General features: G+C 44.2%; 1 protein-coding gene across 12 annotated transcripts in view; it reads left to right on the forward strand.

Moving 5' to 3' along the window:
* LOC112558266 (tripartite motif-containing protein 2-like) overlaps positions 1-14,287 on the forward strand; it is a 54,741-nt gene that overhangs the window by 27,274 nt on the left and 13,180 nt on the right. For 5 of the 12 annotated variants that reach the window (XM_025228621.1, XM_025228625.1, XM_025228623.1 and 2 more), the window contains 2 exons: positions 12,554-12,740; positions 13,373-13,956. In XM_025228621.1, coding sequence (XP_025084406.1) covers positions 12,647-12,740; positions 13,373-13,956 — 678 coding nt within the window. In that variant the 5' untranslated portion in view covers positions 12,554-12,646. The other 7 variants (XM_025228632.1, XM_025228629.1, XM_025228622.1 and 4 more) reach the window with 7 other exon arrangements.

Raw genomic sequence — 14,287 nt, forward strand, 5'->3', positions numbered from 1 at the left:
CCTTCATTATCATATTTTTCAGATATTGTTCTTGGCGCAAATTCCGCGGTCTCTTGGTGGTCAGAGGGGAAGCGGATGAGGAGAGGACGTGTGTGGGAATAAAAATCTTCCCAGAGTTTTTAAAACATTTATGTATTCCTAGTAAAGATCTCTTATGGTGGAGCTAATTTTCTAGGTGACGAAAGCATGGCGAGATTGCTGTCCTAAGCTGCTAATTGGTTCAGATAAAAGAGGTCAGGTGGCGCATGCACGAGAGGAGTGTCATGACAAAACGCGTATTCTCGTGTACTTTCTGGACTAACATGTCTAGCCAGCACTCCGGTCTTCAACAGGGGGCGGTAGTTACGAATCAGCGGTAAGTCTTTGCCCTGGGACAGCTAGATGAACTGAAGGACAAGTGTCTTGTTTTCAGAATTACAAAGCAATGTCTAGACCCCGAAAATCTTGTTTTAGTTATAAAGCTGTATTCATAAAGCGGGGGGCAAAGATATCTTGGGATACAGAAACATGAAGCAATGTCCGAGGGGTTTAGACACCAATGTATAACTTCGGAAACAGGACGCTTTTCCTTAAATTCCTCATTTGCTTTCATGCGACGACTTACTCCAACTTCATACCTACGGCCCCAGATGGGCGCCTTCAAATTTCCTTTCTTCTCACCTGCTGTCCACCCAAGTCGTGGTTGTCGCGGTGTACCTCTCCTGACATCACGGACAATCCTTAGTTAGAGGACCGGGTGTTTGCCAAAGCACTGTCGACATGTAGATATTTGTCATGGAAATCGTTTCTATTTTTCGGGGACTAGGAATTGAAGTATGAACAGACTGTACTTCGCTGACTCCGGTTTTCACCTGTCTGAAGTTCACAGAATTACCGTTCCTTGCTAGCCATTAAAAAGTGAGCAAACTTAAACGGTGAGATGTATATCTGCGGCTGTATCTGTAGATGCTGCTTAACTGTCTAGCCTGTGTGTTATCACCACCTCATTACCCCCAAGAGCGTGATTTCGATGATGTAGTACATAAAAGAAAGAGTGAGAAAAACAGGTGTGGATGATCGCTTGAGATAATTTACAGCGGGGCATAAAAGTAATAAAACAAACAACATGCGCATCCATCAAATGGCATTTGACGCATTTAAGGAGAAACAGATGCATTTGTCATCTAAAGAGCATCGCCCCGCCGCCCACCATCGCCTCATTACAAGGAGTAGAGTGTTTCGCACCAGGTATACCATCCGTGGCACCGACGTTAGTAAGTGGACGCAACACTCGTTTTTGTCTCGGAATAAAAGATTCTGAGTGTTCAGCAGGTGTGAGCATCGGAGGTGTGTGGGTGGGAGGTGGGGTATTCCGTGCAGAAGATAACAGTCTACTCCCGGCCACATGGGGGTGATCAGCAAGGATCCTGTCAAATTCAACATTCGTTTTTATGTCTTCGAGCCGCCTTCCTTCTGTGGCCAGGATCCATGCACCCACTCCGCATACCGAGGGGACAGAGCGAGGTATTTCTAGAAGGACCTCTGGATACAAGGCGTGTTCCACAAGGGAACAAGAGGCTTTATCCTCGCAGGCCCTGCACATGGCCGTCTGCTTTCTGGTGGCGATTAGATTAGACCGCCAAGGCGGAACATACACCGCGCAAACACAAGCCCCAAGGGGCAGCTCGTGGCCACGTGCTAGCGCGACAGAAATAGAGCAAGCTGGCTTACTTCAGCGTCGTGGTCGGGAGGAGGCTAAGGGTCCCCTCCCACGGTGGCTACCCGGACAAGTCGGGGTGCACACAGTATCCCACTACTCGCTGTAGCTTAAATTCTTGCAAAATATTAGCGGTTTAGCTGACTGCTAGGCTCCGATATCCGGGTATCGGTACGCTGTTCACCCAGTCCCAGGACGTTTCAATATTTTGAGTTCACCTATGCCCTCCTATTTATTGCCAGGTCCTTATCTGTGTCGAGCTGGGCGAAGCCTCAGCTGTGTAAGGTGTTTGTCAAGGCTTCTTGTCTTCTTTGTTGTGGTAGCTAATGTTAGTTGTCGATGACAGGGAGTATCCGACATTGCCGTGTCTTGCATTAGGAATGTCATGGGTGGCGCTTGTGGACAGAGTTGCACGAGCAGGTAAGCCGTTGGGGGCCAGAGGGAGAGGTATCACTTGCTACATCGATGAGAGGTTTGAAGTGTAGGTAATGGAAATGGTGTCACTGTCGTAGTAGACGTAAATGGCAGTTTGTAGATATGGTGTAGACGCCGCTTGGTAGAAATGTAGGAGATGAAATGTCTGCTAGAAGAAATATTGAAGATGCCTCAGACGCCGTTTAATTGTAGAAATGGTTTATATATCTCTTAGAAATATTGCATGCGCCCCTTAGCTTAGAAATGGTGTAGGTTATTTTTAATAGTAGAAATAGTGTAATGTCCATTAATGATAAAAATAGTATTGACTACATGACAAAAAACACCATTCGACTAGAATAGAAATGGTGGAGGTTGTCGCCACGATGACCTTTTCTGATCGATCCTCCACGCCTGCCAGACATGCCTCTCTTCTCAACAGAGGGAGGGAACTGCAGGTCCCCCACAACAACGTCGTCGTGGTTATCACGCCTGATGAGAAAGAATGCTGGAGGCCTCAGGACAAGGGAGAGGACCACGAGTGAGGTGGGGCAAGTCGCTAACAAGCGAGCATGAACTCCTCAAGGAGGGTTGAGGGGGATAGTCACGGAGAGTCGATATCGTGTGCATGTTAGAGGATGCCCAGGACCTTTGCCCGCCTGAAATGAGCTGAACAAATCATTCATTTATTAATTATTATTTTTTTATGCTCGGGCGTTGGCTGGACTGCCAAGGCGAGGTGGTCAGATGAGGCAGGTAGACCCGAGACTGGTCCTCAGCTGGGTGTCGCACGAACCCACCCGAGGCTGTCGGTGCTAGAAGCACGGTGATCGGATTATTTTGTTCTCCCTGCTCTTTTGTTCCGATGGCGAGCAGCGGGGGCATGCATTGTCTACTTGGCCTTCTGGACTTCCCAAGCGAACCTAACTTGTGTGTTGTTCGTACAGCTGTGGTTTACTTTATTATTTGTGTGTAATTTATCTGTGTTTCATCTATTTATCATCATGTATCAAGGTTTGTCGGTGCATATTTCGCTGGTTTTGGGGGAGTTTTGTTTTGGTTTTTTTTCCTTTTTGTGTAGGAATACACTGTCTTGATTTCTGCGCACAAACAAGAGTCAATTGGAATAATGGAGCCGTCGGGTATTAACTGCATTGATCCTGTACTCGTGTTTTGGATTGATGAGTTTTAAATCGTTTGCTGTAGAGCATTTATATGATAAAGATAGGTTCCATGACCAAGTCGATTTGGCGTCTATTATTTCATGAAATTACGAATTGGAAGAGCTATAACCTTCGGAATTGAGATAATCACAATGGCTGGACAGACCGGTCGATTACATTCCTCCGTCGTTTGGCAAACAGCGCCACCATGCGTGTGCTGCTCTGCCAAACAAGGGGAAGGTGGTTTCTGCTCCTGTGTTCGTGCTTGCGTGCAAAACTGAAATAGTAATAGACATACAGATTCTTCCGTCTTTATTTGCTTTAATCTTTCTAATTTTCTTTATTTTTTTCTTGCGGTATTTTTTGTTTTGCTGTTTGGGGGAGGTTGGTGGGGGGAGGTAATCCTGGTCTTTTTTTCTCGTAATCTCATTCGATTTTTGTTTTTCTTTTTTTTTTTTTTTTTTTTTTTTTTTTTTTTTTTTTGTGGTGGGCTTGACGATTCGTATCGATAGCCCAGCGTTGCCAATGTTTCTAAGTAAACTCAAGATCTGCTCAATCAGGGATATGGCCTGGAGGGCGCTGCACGCCAGAACTATCGGCTATGGCTGATCCCCTGCAGGCTGCTTACGTCAGCATAATGAGAGGAACAACTAGTATAACAGTTTGCCCGGTGGGTTTTGCTCCCATCTTTGACAGAAATTACTTTGTGCTGCCTGCACGTGCCAGTTGCGCGAGACAGAACTTGGAGAACGAAAGATTGTTGAATGCCTGAAAAGACCTGATGGCGTCCTGCGGGTGACGTGGGGTAGATGGATCAGAAAAAAACATTGGCTTGCGATGGGTTTCTGTACTATGCCCGTCTGGAATGGTCTTACTGGCAGGATGCAGACCAAGTAGTATGGCGAGGGTAGTATGGTGTTTCGTTCTGTCCAACAAGGGAAGTGGCACATACTTCCTCCCTGACTCAATAAAACCCAAAATTTCATGACGAAGATAGAAAACGCAGCATATTTCTTTCCTTGTAAGAGTTTATGGATCATTACTGAAGTAAATTGAGAAAGAATGAAACGGATCATAAAAGGCATTAACCGAAAACTAATATGAGTGCGGAAACAGGAGCTGCGGTGGTCTTGATGAGGACAATTCGATTAACTGTCGTCACGATTTTTATTTTTAAATAAATCTTTGACGGTTTTAAGCGGAGGCGGATCCCAGCATTGCGTGTGTCTCCCTTGCAGAATGGCCGTTTCCCTTTTCCTGCCTTTCAGGGAGAAAACAACTTACAGATTCTGAAGTTCTTCCACTCTAACAGTTTGCTGAGCACTTCTTTAAAAGGCGGTTTATAGTTTGATTTATTTTTAGGACAGTTTCAGGGCTTTTAAAGTGTCTTGCACTTTTCAGTGTTTGCAGGCAAAGTAGTTGTCATGGTAACAGTCGATTGCATGGATTCTTCGACGTTTGTCTACAATATGAACAGGTTTATTTTATCGGAGTCCCAAGTGTCAAATGAGCTTCTAACCAGCATGTGAGAAACTCGTCCGACCTGAAACCGAGATTGGATAGTCTATGTTTGACTAGGACTTCTGTTGAGAGCATGACGGTAAACGATGAATGATGTTGATTTTCCCTTTTTGTCACTGGATGGATTTGTGCATGTTTGTGTGTGAGTGTGTGAGAGAGAGAGAGAGAAAGACTGTGTGTTTTTACTCACGTGCTGTGCGTACAAATCTCATGAACAAAATCGCGGAGATGTAAGAGATATGCGAGGAGGTATATAGAGATATTCTGTGACCTGTCTGGCACCAAAATTTAAAAAAATTGGTCTAGGATTTTACTTTGATGAACATTAGGAAAGTGTTACTAGAAAAAGTAATGGTGTTGTGAATAGGGATGGAGAGGTGGATAAAGACTGGAGGAGAGAGAGACGTGATGAAGTTGGGAGCCGGGGGGAAACGATACCCGCCAGAAGCCGCTCGGCAGAGAATCGATCAGGCGCCACCATTCAGGCCAGCCTGCTGCCTACGTCATTCGTCATTGATCTGTCGTGATCGGCTTGGTCATACTTGGCCGTTACAGCGCCAGAGTGCTTGAGAGGAGGGAGAGGGAGGGTAAGGAGGGTAAAGGGGAAGGATATATCGGGCACTGCTTATCGACACGGAGGGAAAACGCATCGGGCGTGAAAAGGCTCCTGGCTGAGTGCCACGATCTGTCCCCCTACTGAGAAGGATCTGTCCCCGTGCTAAAGCGGATCTGTCCCCACACTAAGGCGGATCTGTCCCCGTACTAAGACGGATCTGTTTCTGCTTATCACGCTCAATCGTGGTGACTGGCATGGCGTCAGGTCCTGACGCTTGCAGCAAAGCCGAGAAAAGCCTTCCTCAACAAGAATTTAATTTATTTTTATTTTTTTTTATTTTTTTTTTTTTGGTTTCGATAACTTGACGATGAACCGTGAGCGTAGAGACGTCCCCATATACACACACTGCCGTCAAAAGCAACTTTGGAAAACTTTATTCCTTCATTGCAAGCTTCCTCCTGCTGCAAGTGAGAGCGAAGAACTGATTATTTCCAAAGACGGTTAATAATTTATTCCAGCATCTTTCTGTGACTGAAGGCCTCAGGGCTGTCACAGTTGTTGTGGGCCTCAGGATTAGCGCAGAGAGCAGAAGGTAAGGGATCTCTGACCTCTGTCGATTCCCAGCAAATGCGCTTGACGTCATCGTCTTACACTTCCGGCGGGCTGGAGGCAGCGCCGAGAGGAGAGTGGGCGATTGCATGCAGCCTAGCCTGCAATTCCTTGAAGAATGCCTGCTTTCTCTTCCTCTGAGCAGGGAGCCTATAGGGATATCGTCTATAAATAAGACATGATGCAGCTGTCATCCAAGATGAAGCAGTGACGTCAAGCAGTTGGCTTCCATTCCATAAACTTTCAAGTTGTCCAGGTGAAACTCATAATTGAGTTCGTCGAGAGCATAAAGTTCTTTATAGAGAGCATAAACAGGAACAGGCCGCAAAACGGATTCTAAGTACCCTACTTAATCGAGCAAGTGTCCTATGTTTGACCATTGACAAAAAGTGTGTGTGAATGTCACATGAAACTTATGATTTGGGGAAACGATGTTCCGAACACAAAGTAGATCATCTTGCTAAGTTAGGCTAGTTTACATTGCCAGTACATTTATTTGTACAATGTGACAGCATTATTAGAGTAGGGAGATTGTGCAGGACTCCTTGATGCGTCTAACATTTGCTGTTCATCGAGAGGGTAGCCCGTTTTCTCGTGGATTACGTGGGATGGACTATCATTTCAGGTTTGGAGACAAGGCCAGACCCCTTACCCTGATGCACAAGCGTATGACAATGAGACGATCCATTTGTGTCGCAAGACTGAGTCCCACCGCTTGAGGAACAGGCCTATATACTTTGCTCATTGTAGTTGTTTGGCCTTTGAGTTTCTGTCTACCAGAAGGGGTATGTTCATTAGAAGGTTGTAACAAGTTAACAGGATATTGTACAGCCAGTCTCTGTCTAGGCTAAAAATTGCACTCTGACCTGTGTCTAATGCTGCATATTAATCGTTCTTGGATCTTAGCCGAGGAAACAATCACAAAAGTACAGTAGAACCCGGATAAGATGATTGTTTTCTCTCGCTACCTCCATTGTTTGTGAAATTCCAGAATTTTTTAATGATAAAAGGTATTTCGGGTGGAAAAATTTGGATCGTTTGCTGTAAGCGAGTTCATCTTGTCTGTCTTGTCTACTGATTGTTTGTTCTTTCCTCGCCTGTGTTTAGTCCTTTGCTCAGTTGTCTGCCAGGAGACGGTGGCATGTCCAACATCTGTGAGCAACATCAGAAACTGTGGTGGAGAAGAGAGACAAACTGAATGCATCGGGTAACGAAAGTGTGTGAGGGAAGGGAATGACATGGGAGTGGCGAGCTAATTGTGAGGTTGACTGACATCAATGGAGTATAGAAGAAGAAACCGAATAGACAGCATACTGATGAACAGAAATGAGCTGCGGCTGTATTATGTTGTTTATACAGGGTTGTTGATCGACAGATTAATCACGGTTTAGTTGCATTCAGTAGCGTCTGGCAGGACGCGGTAGTCAAGGGGAGCAGATCGTGCAGCCCAGGACCTTGGTCGTAGATCATGGTGTCGTGGAACAAGAGCGGGATGTTGCCATGGAGATCAGTGCAGCCCAGTTATTAGCGAAGCAAAGTTCTGTACTCAAATACTAGCCTCGGGACATGTCTCCGTGTAGCGGCTACAGCAGTTCAGGTGGAGGTGTTCAAGGTGTCGATATAAGTTAGATAAAACCCTATGCACGGCATTATTGACACAGATACATCCTGTGATCGAATGATTCCCTCCAGCCAAGAAAAAATAAATCTTTCTTTACCTGTTCATACCGCAGATAACCTTGCGATTTCCTCTTTTGCTGGTAGGAAAAGTGAACGATATCTTAGATGAAGGCACTGTAATATTCTATTCGCGAACTGCTTCAAACACATTTCTCGCAGGTGGCACATGGGAAGCTCATCCCCAGCCTCCACCCCATCCCACCTCACACACACCCCTAAAAAGAAAATAGAAACTCTTATAATACTGGACAATTTTTTTCTTATTAGATGCGCTTGCTTGATTAAATTGTTGACAGACAAATACGAAAGCCAGAACTGGACCAGCAGAACAGTTAACCCGCAACCTGACAAGGATGAACCTAAATTAATCAGAACTCGGGCGGCCCTATGATCCCCTATGAACAACTAAACTAATCAGAACTCGCAAAGTTACAAAAGGCGAAGCTCATTGGGTTGCTTTTGTAGGAGACTACTTCTTTCAATCGGTTTTCCTCTCTTGTTCGCTTCTCTTCCCGCTTCCCCACCCCCGACACAGACCGACCTGTGTGAACCCTCTTCTCTCTCCCCTCTCCCCTCCACCACCCACCCCCTGCCAATGCAGATGAAGTTGAATGCACTGATTAAACCCAGATTGGCGCACAACTGTGTTGAATGCTCGGGGTCCTGTTACACTTCACGGGTGACGAGACACCAGCCCGCAAAAATCCGGCTGTCATCGATTCATCGTGAGACTGTTGACGCGGTTCGCCATTCTGCGACATTTGCATTCATCTCGGCACGGTCTTGTGTTGGTGAGCCCAGCATTACTGGTTACACATCACACCTTGGGTAGTGTGTGGTGTTAGTGAGCTCAGTGTTACTGGTTACACATCACACCTTGGGTAGTGTGTGGTGTTAGTGAGCCTCAGTGTTACTGGTTACACATCACACCTTACACAGGGTGTGGTGTTGGTGAGCCCAGTGTTACTGGTTGCACATTACTCCATTACAGTCTCTATAAAACTGTTACATGTTGCGCAGTACTCCTTATGCACCAGTGACGATGTGATGTTAAGTATGGGAACCTTTCTGCGTGTACACTTAAGTACAAGGGTGTGCAAGAGGCAGGCAAGGTCGACATCTTTTGCCAAAGTCCTTCAGATGACTTCAGCTGTGGATCGTGTGAAACTGGAGGCTAGTCGTAATGTGTAAAGGCGCCTTCTTCCTGTCTGTCGGTTCGATGTTGCCGACACGCAAGCAGCTGATACAAATACCGTTAGGCTTTAGAAGGTAATGGAAAAGTAATAAAAAGAATTCAAGTAGTCAGAAAAAGTTAATCTTCAGGAGATATCTATCTACCAGTTCACCCTGGATGAAAGATGTTCTGAAATGTGTGCTAAACTGAACGTCGTCCTTCCCCGAGTGCACCCCGATCAGTTGAAATGAATAAAATGCAAATTTAGTATTGCTTATACCTCGCACACCCTGTCGCTTACATCGTAAGTCGAATGGGAGTGGACATACTCTCCTGATGGAAACTTGTTCTTGTTTTCTGTTTGGCTTTTGGTTTATAGATAACACAGCGTGCGTACGCTTATAGCGGAATTGCTAAAGCAGCCATGTTGAGTTTACTATCTAATGTTCATTTGTGATGCTGGATAATAGTTTAATTGTTCAAGGGTGTTTGTTTTGTTGAGGTTTTTGTTGTTGTTTTTTAGTATATACAATCCTGTCACTTCCATTCGCACACTCGGTTGCTCGATGTATGCTAGATGAACTCCATTTATCATCAGCATCATCAGTATCATCGTCATCATCAAAAACGAACGTACGCGCAACGAGTTGTTTTCCTACTTGCCGCACCCCGCCCCACCTTTCCCCTGCCCGCCACCTGCCGAGAATCGAATGCACGTGTTTGTGTTGGTAAAATCTGTCACAGCGCGGTGGCATCGATTGAGAACGCGCGCGCGCGTGTTTGGAAAGAAGCGCCTACCATGGTGGGCGTGGACTCCTCCAGCCCCGAGTAGTGGAAGTCTCCGAGGGTCTGATAACCACCGCGCGCGCGTGCGTGTGAAAGCCCACCCCCTCCTCTTCTCCACCATCCTCACACTCCCCAGTCCGGACCAGCCACCAACTTCATTACTTCATCAGTGGCCAGACTTGCGAGGGCGCCCGCAAGAAGTGAACCCACGAAGAGGAAATATTTTCGAGCCCACCATCCCCTCCCCCCCAAATTTTCCTCTTTCTTTCCCTCTCTCGGCGGACTTTGTGTGAAACGGAGCTTTGTTTTTGGTTTGTGGAGTATTTTCCTGTTGGTCAAGTCAGGTCGTCAGGTCTCTTTCTCTCTACCCCCATCGTACCTCGTGCGTGTCGACACGGAGTGCTCACATGCTGCTACTGCCAACAGTGTAAGTATCCACGTTTCGATTTCTCGCAGACTTTGTCATCATCACTTGACTTATCAACCACTTGCAGCCCTGTTGGCGTCACTTCTGACATTCAGGTCCCTGGGAATGCGGGCCGAGTGGGGGTGGGGGACACAGTGGTGGAGGCGAAAAGAGATGGCCGTTGTTTTGTGACCTAGATATGCAAAACGAATGCAGCGCCGACACGATCTGTGTTTTTTCGCATCCTCAACACATGCTGCTATCGAACGGAGGCCAAAGTAAACCAACAGATAAGCTGATGGTACGTTTGAAGCAACCAGCCAGGCTGAGAGAGGAGCAAAGACTGAAGCCGAATCGCGAGAGGTATAGGCCGTGACCTTTCACTCTGGAAGTAAACTCCTGAAGAGATTAGCACGCATGGATGTTGACGGTATGTAGGTCAGCTATAGCTGCCTCACCACCCTTTGATAAATGCGCGCGTACCGATAAAGATTACTCATGCTCTTAATATAGGTATAGTCGCCAAGGCAGCTGCTATTCACCTGCGGGGTGTGATAGGGAAGGCGGGGGGTAGGATCTGTTGCATTGTTAATGGTACCCAGCAGGCGGGGGAAAACATGTTTGGGTTGTTTGGAGGGAGGAGGGGAGTAGAGAAAGACCAAACAAATACTGTGTCGCCTGCGGTGGGAATATGAATGTAGAGATTTCTAGATGTTGCGGGGAGAAATTCAAGATGTTGGACAGCAGCGAGCGTGTGAATATGTAGTTAGATCGCGTATACTGTGAGTTTTGAAACATGTTCATTCGTGATATGTATTTTTGAATGACCACCTGTGTGCGTGTGTGTTAGAGGGAGGGAGATACGTCAATGGACACAGTGAATGTGGTGTGGGGAATGGGAGGTGTGGACACAATTATTGTATTTACATTGATGAGTGTTGTTTTTTTTAAATTTATTTTGTTTTGTTTTTTTATCTGAGGTCTTTGGCATTGAGGAGTGGATATGTTCGAGTCTTATGTACTCCTTATAGACAGGTTAACAACGAAATCCCCGGTTTCATACTACGAAGCCCATGTTAGGGGGGAAAAAGTGTCGACCGACAAAACTAGGTAACGAATGGTCGACAGTACACAGGACTCGACAGCATAGAACGCAAATAACGATGACCAACTTCGTCAATAAACGATAACTAGCGAATATATAGCCGAGCGATAATAAAAAGCAGGACGCACAATGAACAGTGTGTGCAACTGGGGTGTATGCCACAGTTCCTGACTGACAGCTCACATCGATCGCCTTTGCCCTGAAAGCTATGCGTGTACTGTGTACTGATAGTGTACTCAGATGTGTAGACTCGACCTCGTTGGGGTCATTCGCCACAGTCGTGAGCCAGTGAACTTTTTTCCTGCAAGCCATCCCTGTTCACTCGTGGGTGCACATCTCTTGAACACCGCTTACTTTCCGAAACTACAAATTTAAAAACGTACAATCAGCACGTTAAAATTTATCGTAAGGTTAAAGTTCAAGCGTTTGTTTTGCGACCTAATTAAAAATTTTTAAAAAACTACAAAGAACGCGAACTCTGTGTGACAGGCGAGACATCTATCGTAGTTGTCTTTACTGCCCGAGTAGCAGACGAGAGTTAGATCATGATTCTGGCGATTTTTCGATCCAGTAAATATTTCTAGCATTTTGCACATCGTACTAGATGAGGTTTAAAACTCTGCCCAGCTTGTTATTCCTGTGATCTTATCGTTTCAGCGGTGTGGATGGTTTTGTGCAAGGCATTTAACACAACGTGAAATGAGGAAAGCAAAAGGCACGACATCTACTGTTTCAGAGAATAGAATGGAGTTGATATAATTTCTATGTGCTGTCTTTTGTTGGTGTTTAAATCCTTATCATTTTTCTCATTGTGACGAGACAGTAATAGAATCAGTTTTTAGGACCAGGTGCTTTCGTTATTTCTTCACATGGTACTGTGGTATATTTTATATATATAATGTATGCAAATGTTTTGAAGGCATTAGGGGTCTAAGTGAATAAAAAAAATTATACAAAAATGGTTACTGCTGCTATTAGGAAAACAAATAGATGTAAATTATCAGATCACTGGCCTATGTTTTTGAAAGGTTGAGCGAGGAAGAATATTACAGTAGATATTTTGAATCAGTTTCTAAGGTAGGCGACGTGATCTTTGTGTGCATATGAAACTGCCAGAAAAAAAAAAAGCTTTGTAAATTGTAGCATGCTATAAGTATGCTTCAAAGAGAAAAATGGATGTGTGTGATAACGGTTAGGAAGGCATGTAAAAGACATGTAGAATGCATTCTTGTACAAACAAGTGAGTAAGCTTTATAAATGCAATCTAGGTTGAATGATTTACTATTTGGCACATGTGGGTATATATGGTCAGTCCTCTGGAAGCTTTTGGAAGAAATTTGGAGTGACAAAAGCCATAGTTGTAGTATTAGCAGTAACAATATAATCATGAAAAAAAATTGTTGATTGTTTAATGAAGGGTTGTCCGATATGTGAATTTTGCAGCAATGATGTCCTCAACTTTGGTGGAAACTGTCTCCATCAACTATGAAGACTTCAATGACAGTTTCCTAACCTGTGGCACCTGTCTCTGCACCTATGATGGCAGTGATCGTACTCCCAAACTCCTGCCCTGTTCTCACACCGTGTGCAAGAGCTGCCTTGAGCGCATCATTCGCTGCACAGACATTAGGTTTGGAAAATTACTCTTGTTTTCTTTTAGTATTGTATGTATTGATTGCAACTACAAAAATGTGAGAGAATTTTCTTTTATAGCACTCATGACAATTCTGTTTCAATATCAGAACACAGAGTAAAAGGGAGCTTTATGTCTAATCAGCATACAAATAAATTACCTGCAAAACAGGACATTGAAATTGTTATTTTTTCAGGTTAAAATCATTAAAAAGTTCTTTCAGTGAGATAATTCTTATGGGCAGTAAGGTTTTGGGTAAAGGACTGGGATAAGCGTGAGTACCAGTTGTCTGGTCAAAGTTTTATTAAGTATTGCTTACTCACACATTTTTTTTTCCTTATCTGCTTTGTGTATTTGATTGTAAATTAGAATTAAGTGTAACTACACTGAAAGGACTTTTTTGTTGTGTGCTGTGCATTAAATCTACATGCTGATCAGATAAAGAAGTTAGTAATGAACTTTTTTATCCCTTTTTTTTTTTTTTGTAAACACCATAAGCTCCCTCATCATGTGATGGTCTATATATATTCATTATTAGCAGTAGTAGCTTTCAGTCAAATTCATTTTAGTTGGATATTGGTCTGTAACTGGTTCACTGTGACAATGAGATGAATTACTTCATTATTCAGATACTGGTTCCTTCCGGTGCCCGATATGCAGAGAGACTATTCATATGCCTCAAGGAGGTGTCACAGCCTTTCCACCAAGTTTCATTGTCAACCAACTTTTAGACCTAATGGCTCAACAGAGACGTGACGTCATCCCCAAATGCTCTGTTCACACCAACCAAGAGCTGCTTTTCTGTGAGACGTGTGACATTGTATTTTGTTCTGTATGTGTCGACTGTGGCTCCCATAGTGGCCGGGGAGCCAGCGAACACACGGTGATACCATTTGCTATTGCCATCAAGAGAATGTCAGAGATTCTCCTGTTCAAGGCACATCTTTGCATCAAGAATTTGAATGCTGCTTATGAAGCGGTTTCTGATGAACTGCGACAGTTGGAACTTTCTGTGGACAAAACATTGGATTCTGTCAACAGGTCTTTCCAAGATGTCATGGCAGTTGTAGATAGGCGGAGACATGAATGCTTACAGTGGGTGCGCAAGATCAGGGAGGAGAAGAAAAACATTTTAAAAGAACAGCTGGACCTTATACAGGCCGAGAAAGACAAAGTCCAAGGAGAATGTGATGGTCTTCAGTATCAGGTGGAGGTGAGACATACATTCATTTGACTATCTGTAAACTCATGAAATAAATGTTGTTAGGAAACTGTTTGTTGTTCTACACTTTAAAAAATAATTGAGGTTCTTGAATTTATTGAATTTAAAACTAAAAAATAATAAAGCATATTTCAAATAATTGTCAAAATATGTTTTAATTCTAGTTACTTTTGGAATATCTTGTTTTTAACCAGATGTTTCACAAGTAAATCTCACTGACTAAAGATTCTTACCCCCCATCCCCACCCCAAAAAAAATGTTTGCAGCTGAGATGGCATAATAAGAAACCAGAAATATTGATTGTCTTTTAATTTATTATTTT

Source organism: Pomacea canaliculata, linkage group LG2, assembly GCF_003073045.1.
Source record: "Pomacea canaliculata isolate SZHN2017 linkage group LG2, ASM307304v1, whole genome shotgun sequence".
Classification (NCBI taxonomy): domain Eukaryota; kingdom Metazoa; phylum Mollusca; class Gastropoda; order Architaenioglossa; family Ampullariidae; genus Pomacea; species Pomacea canaliculata.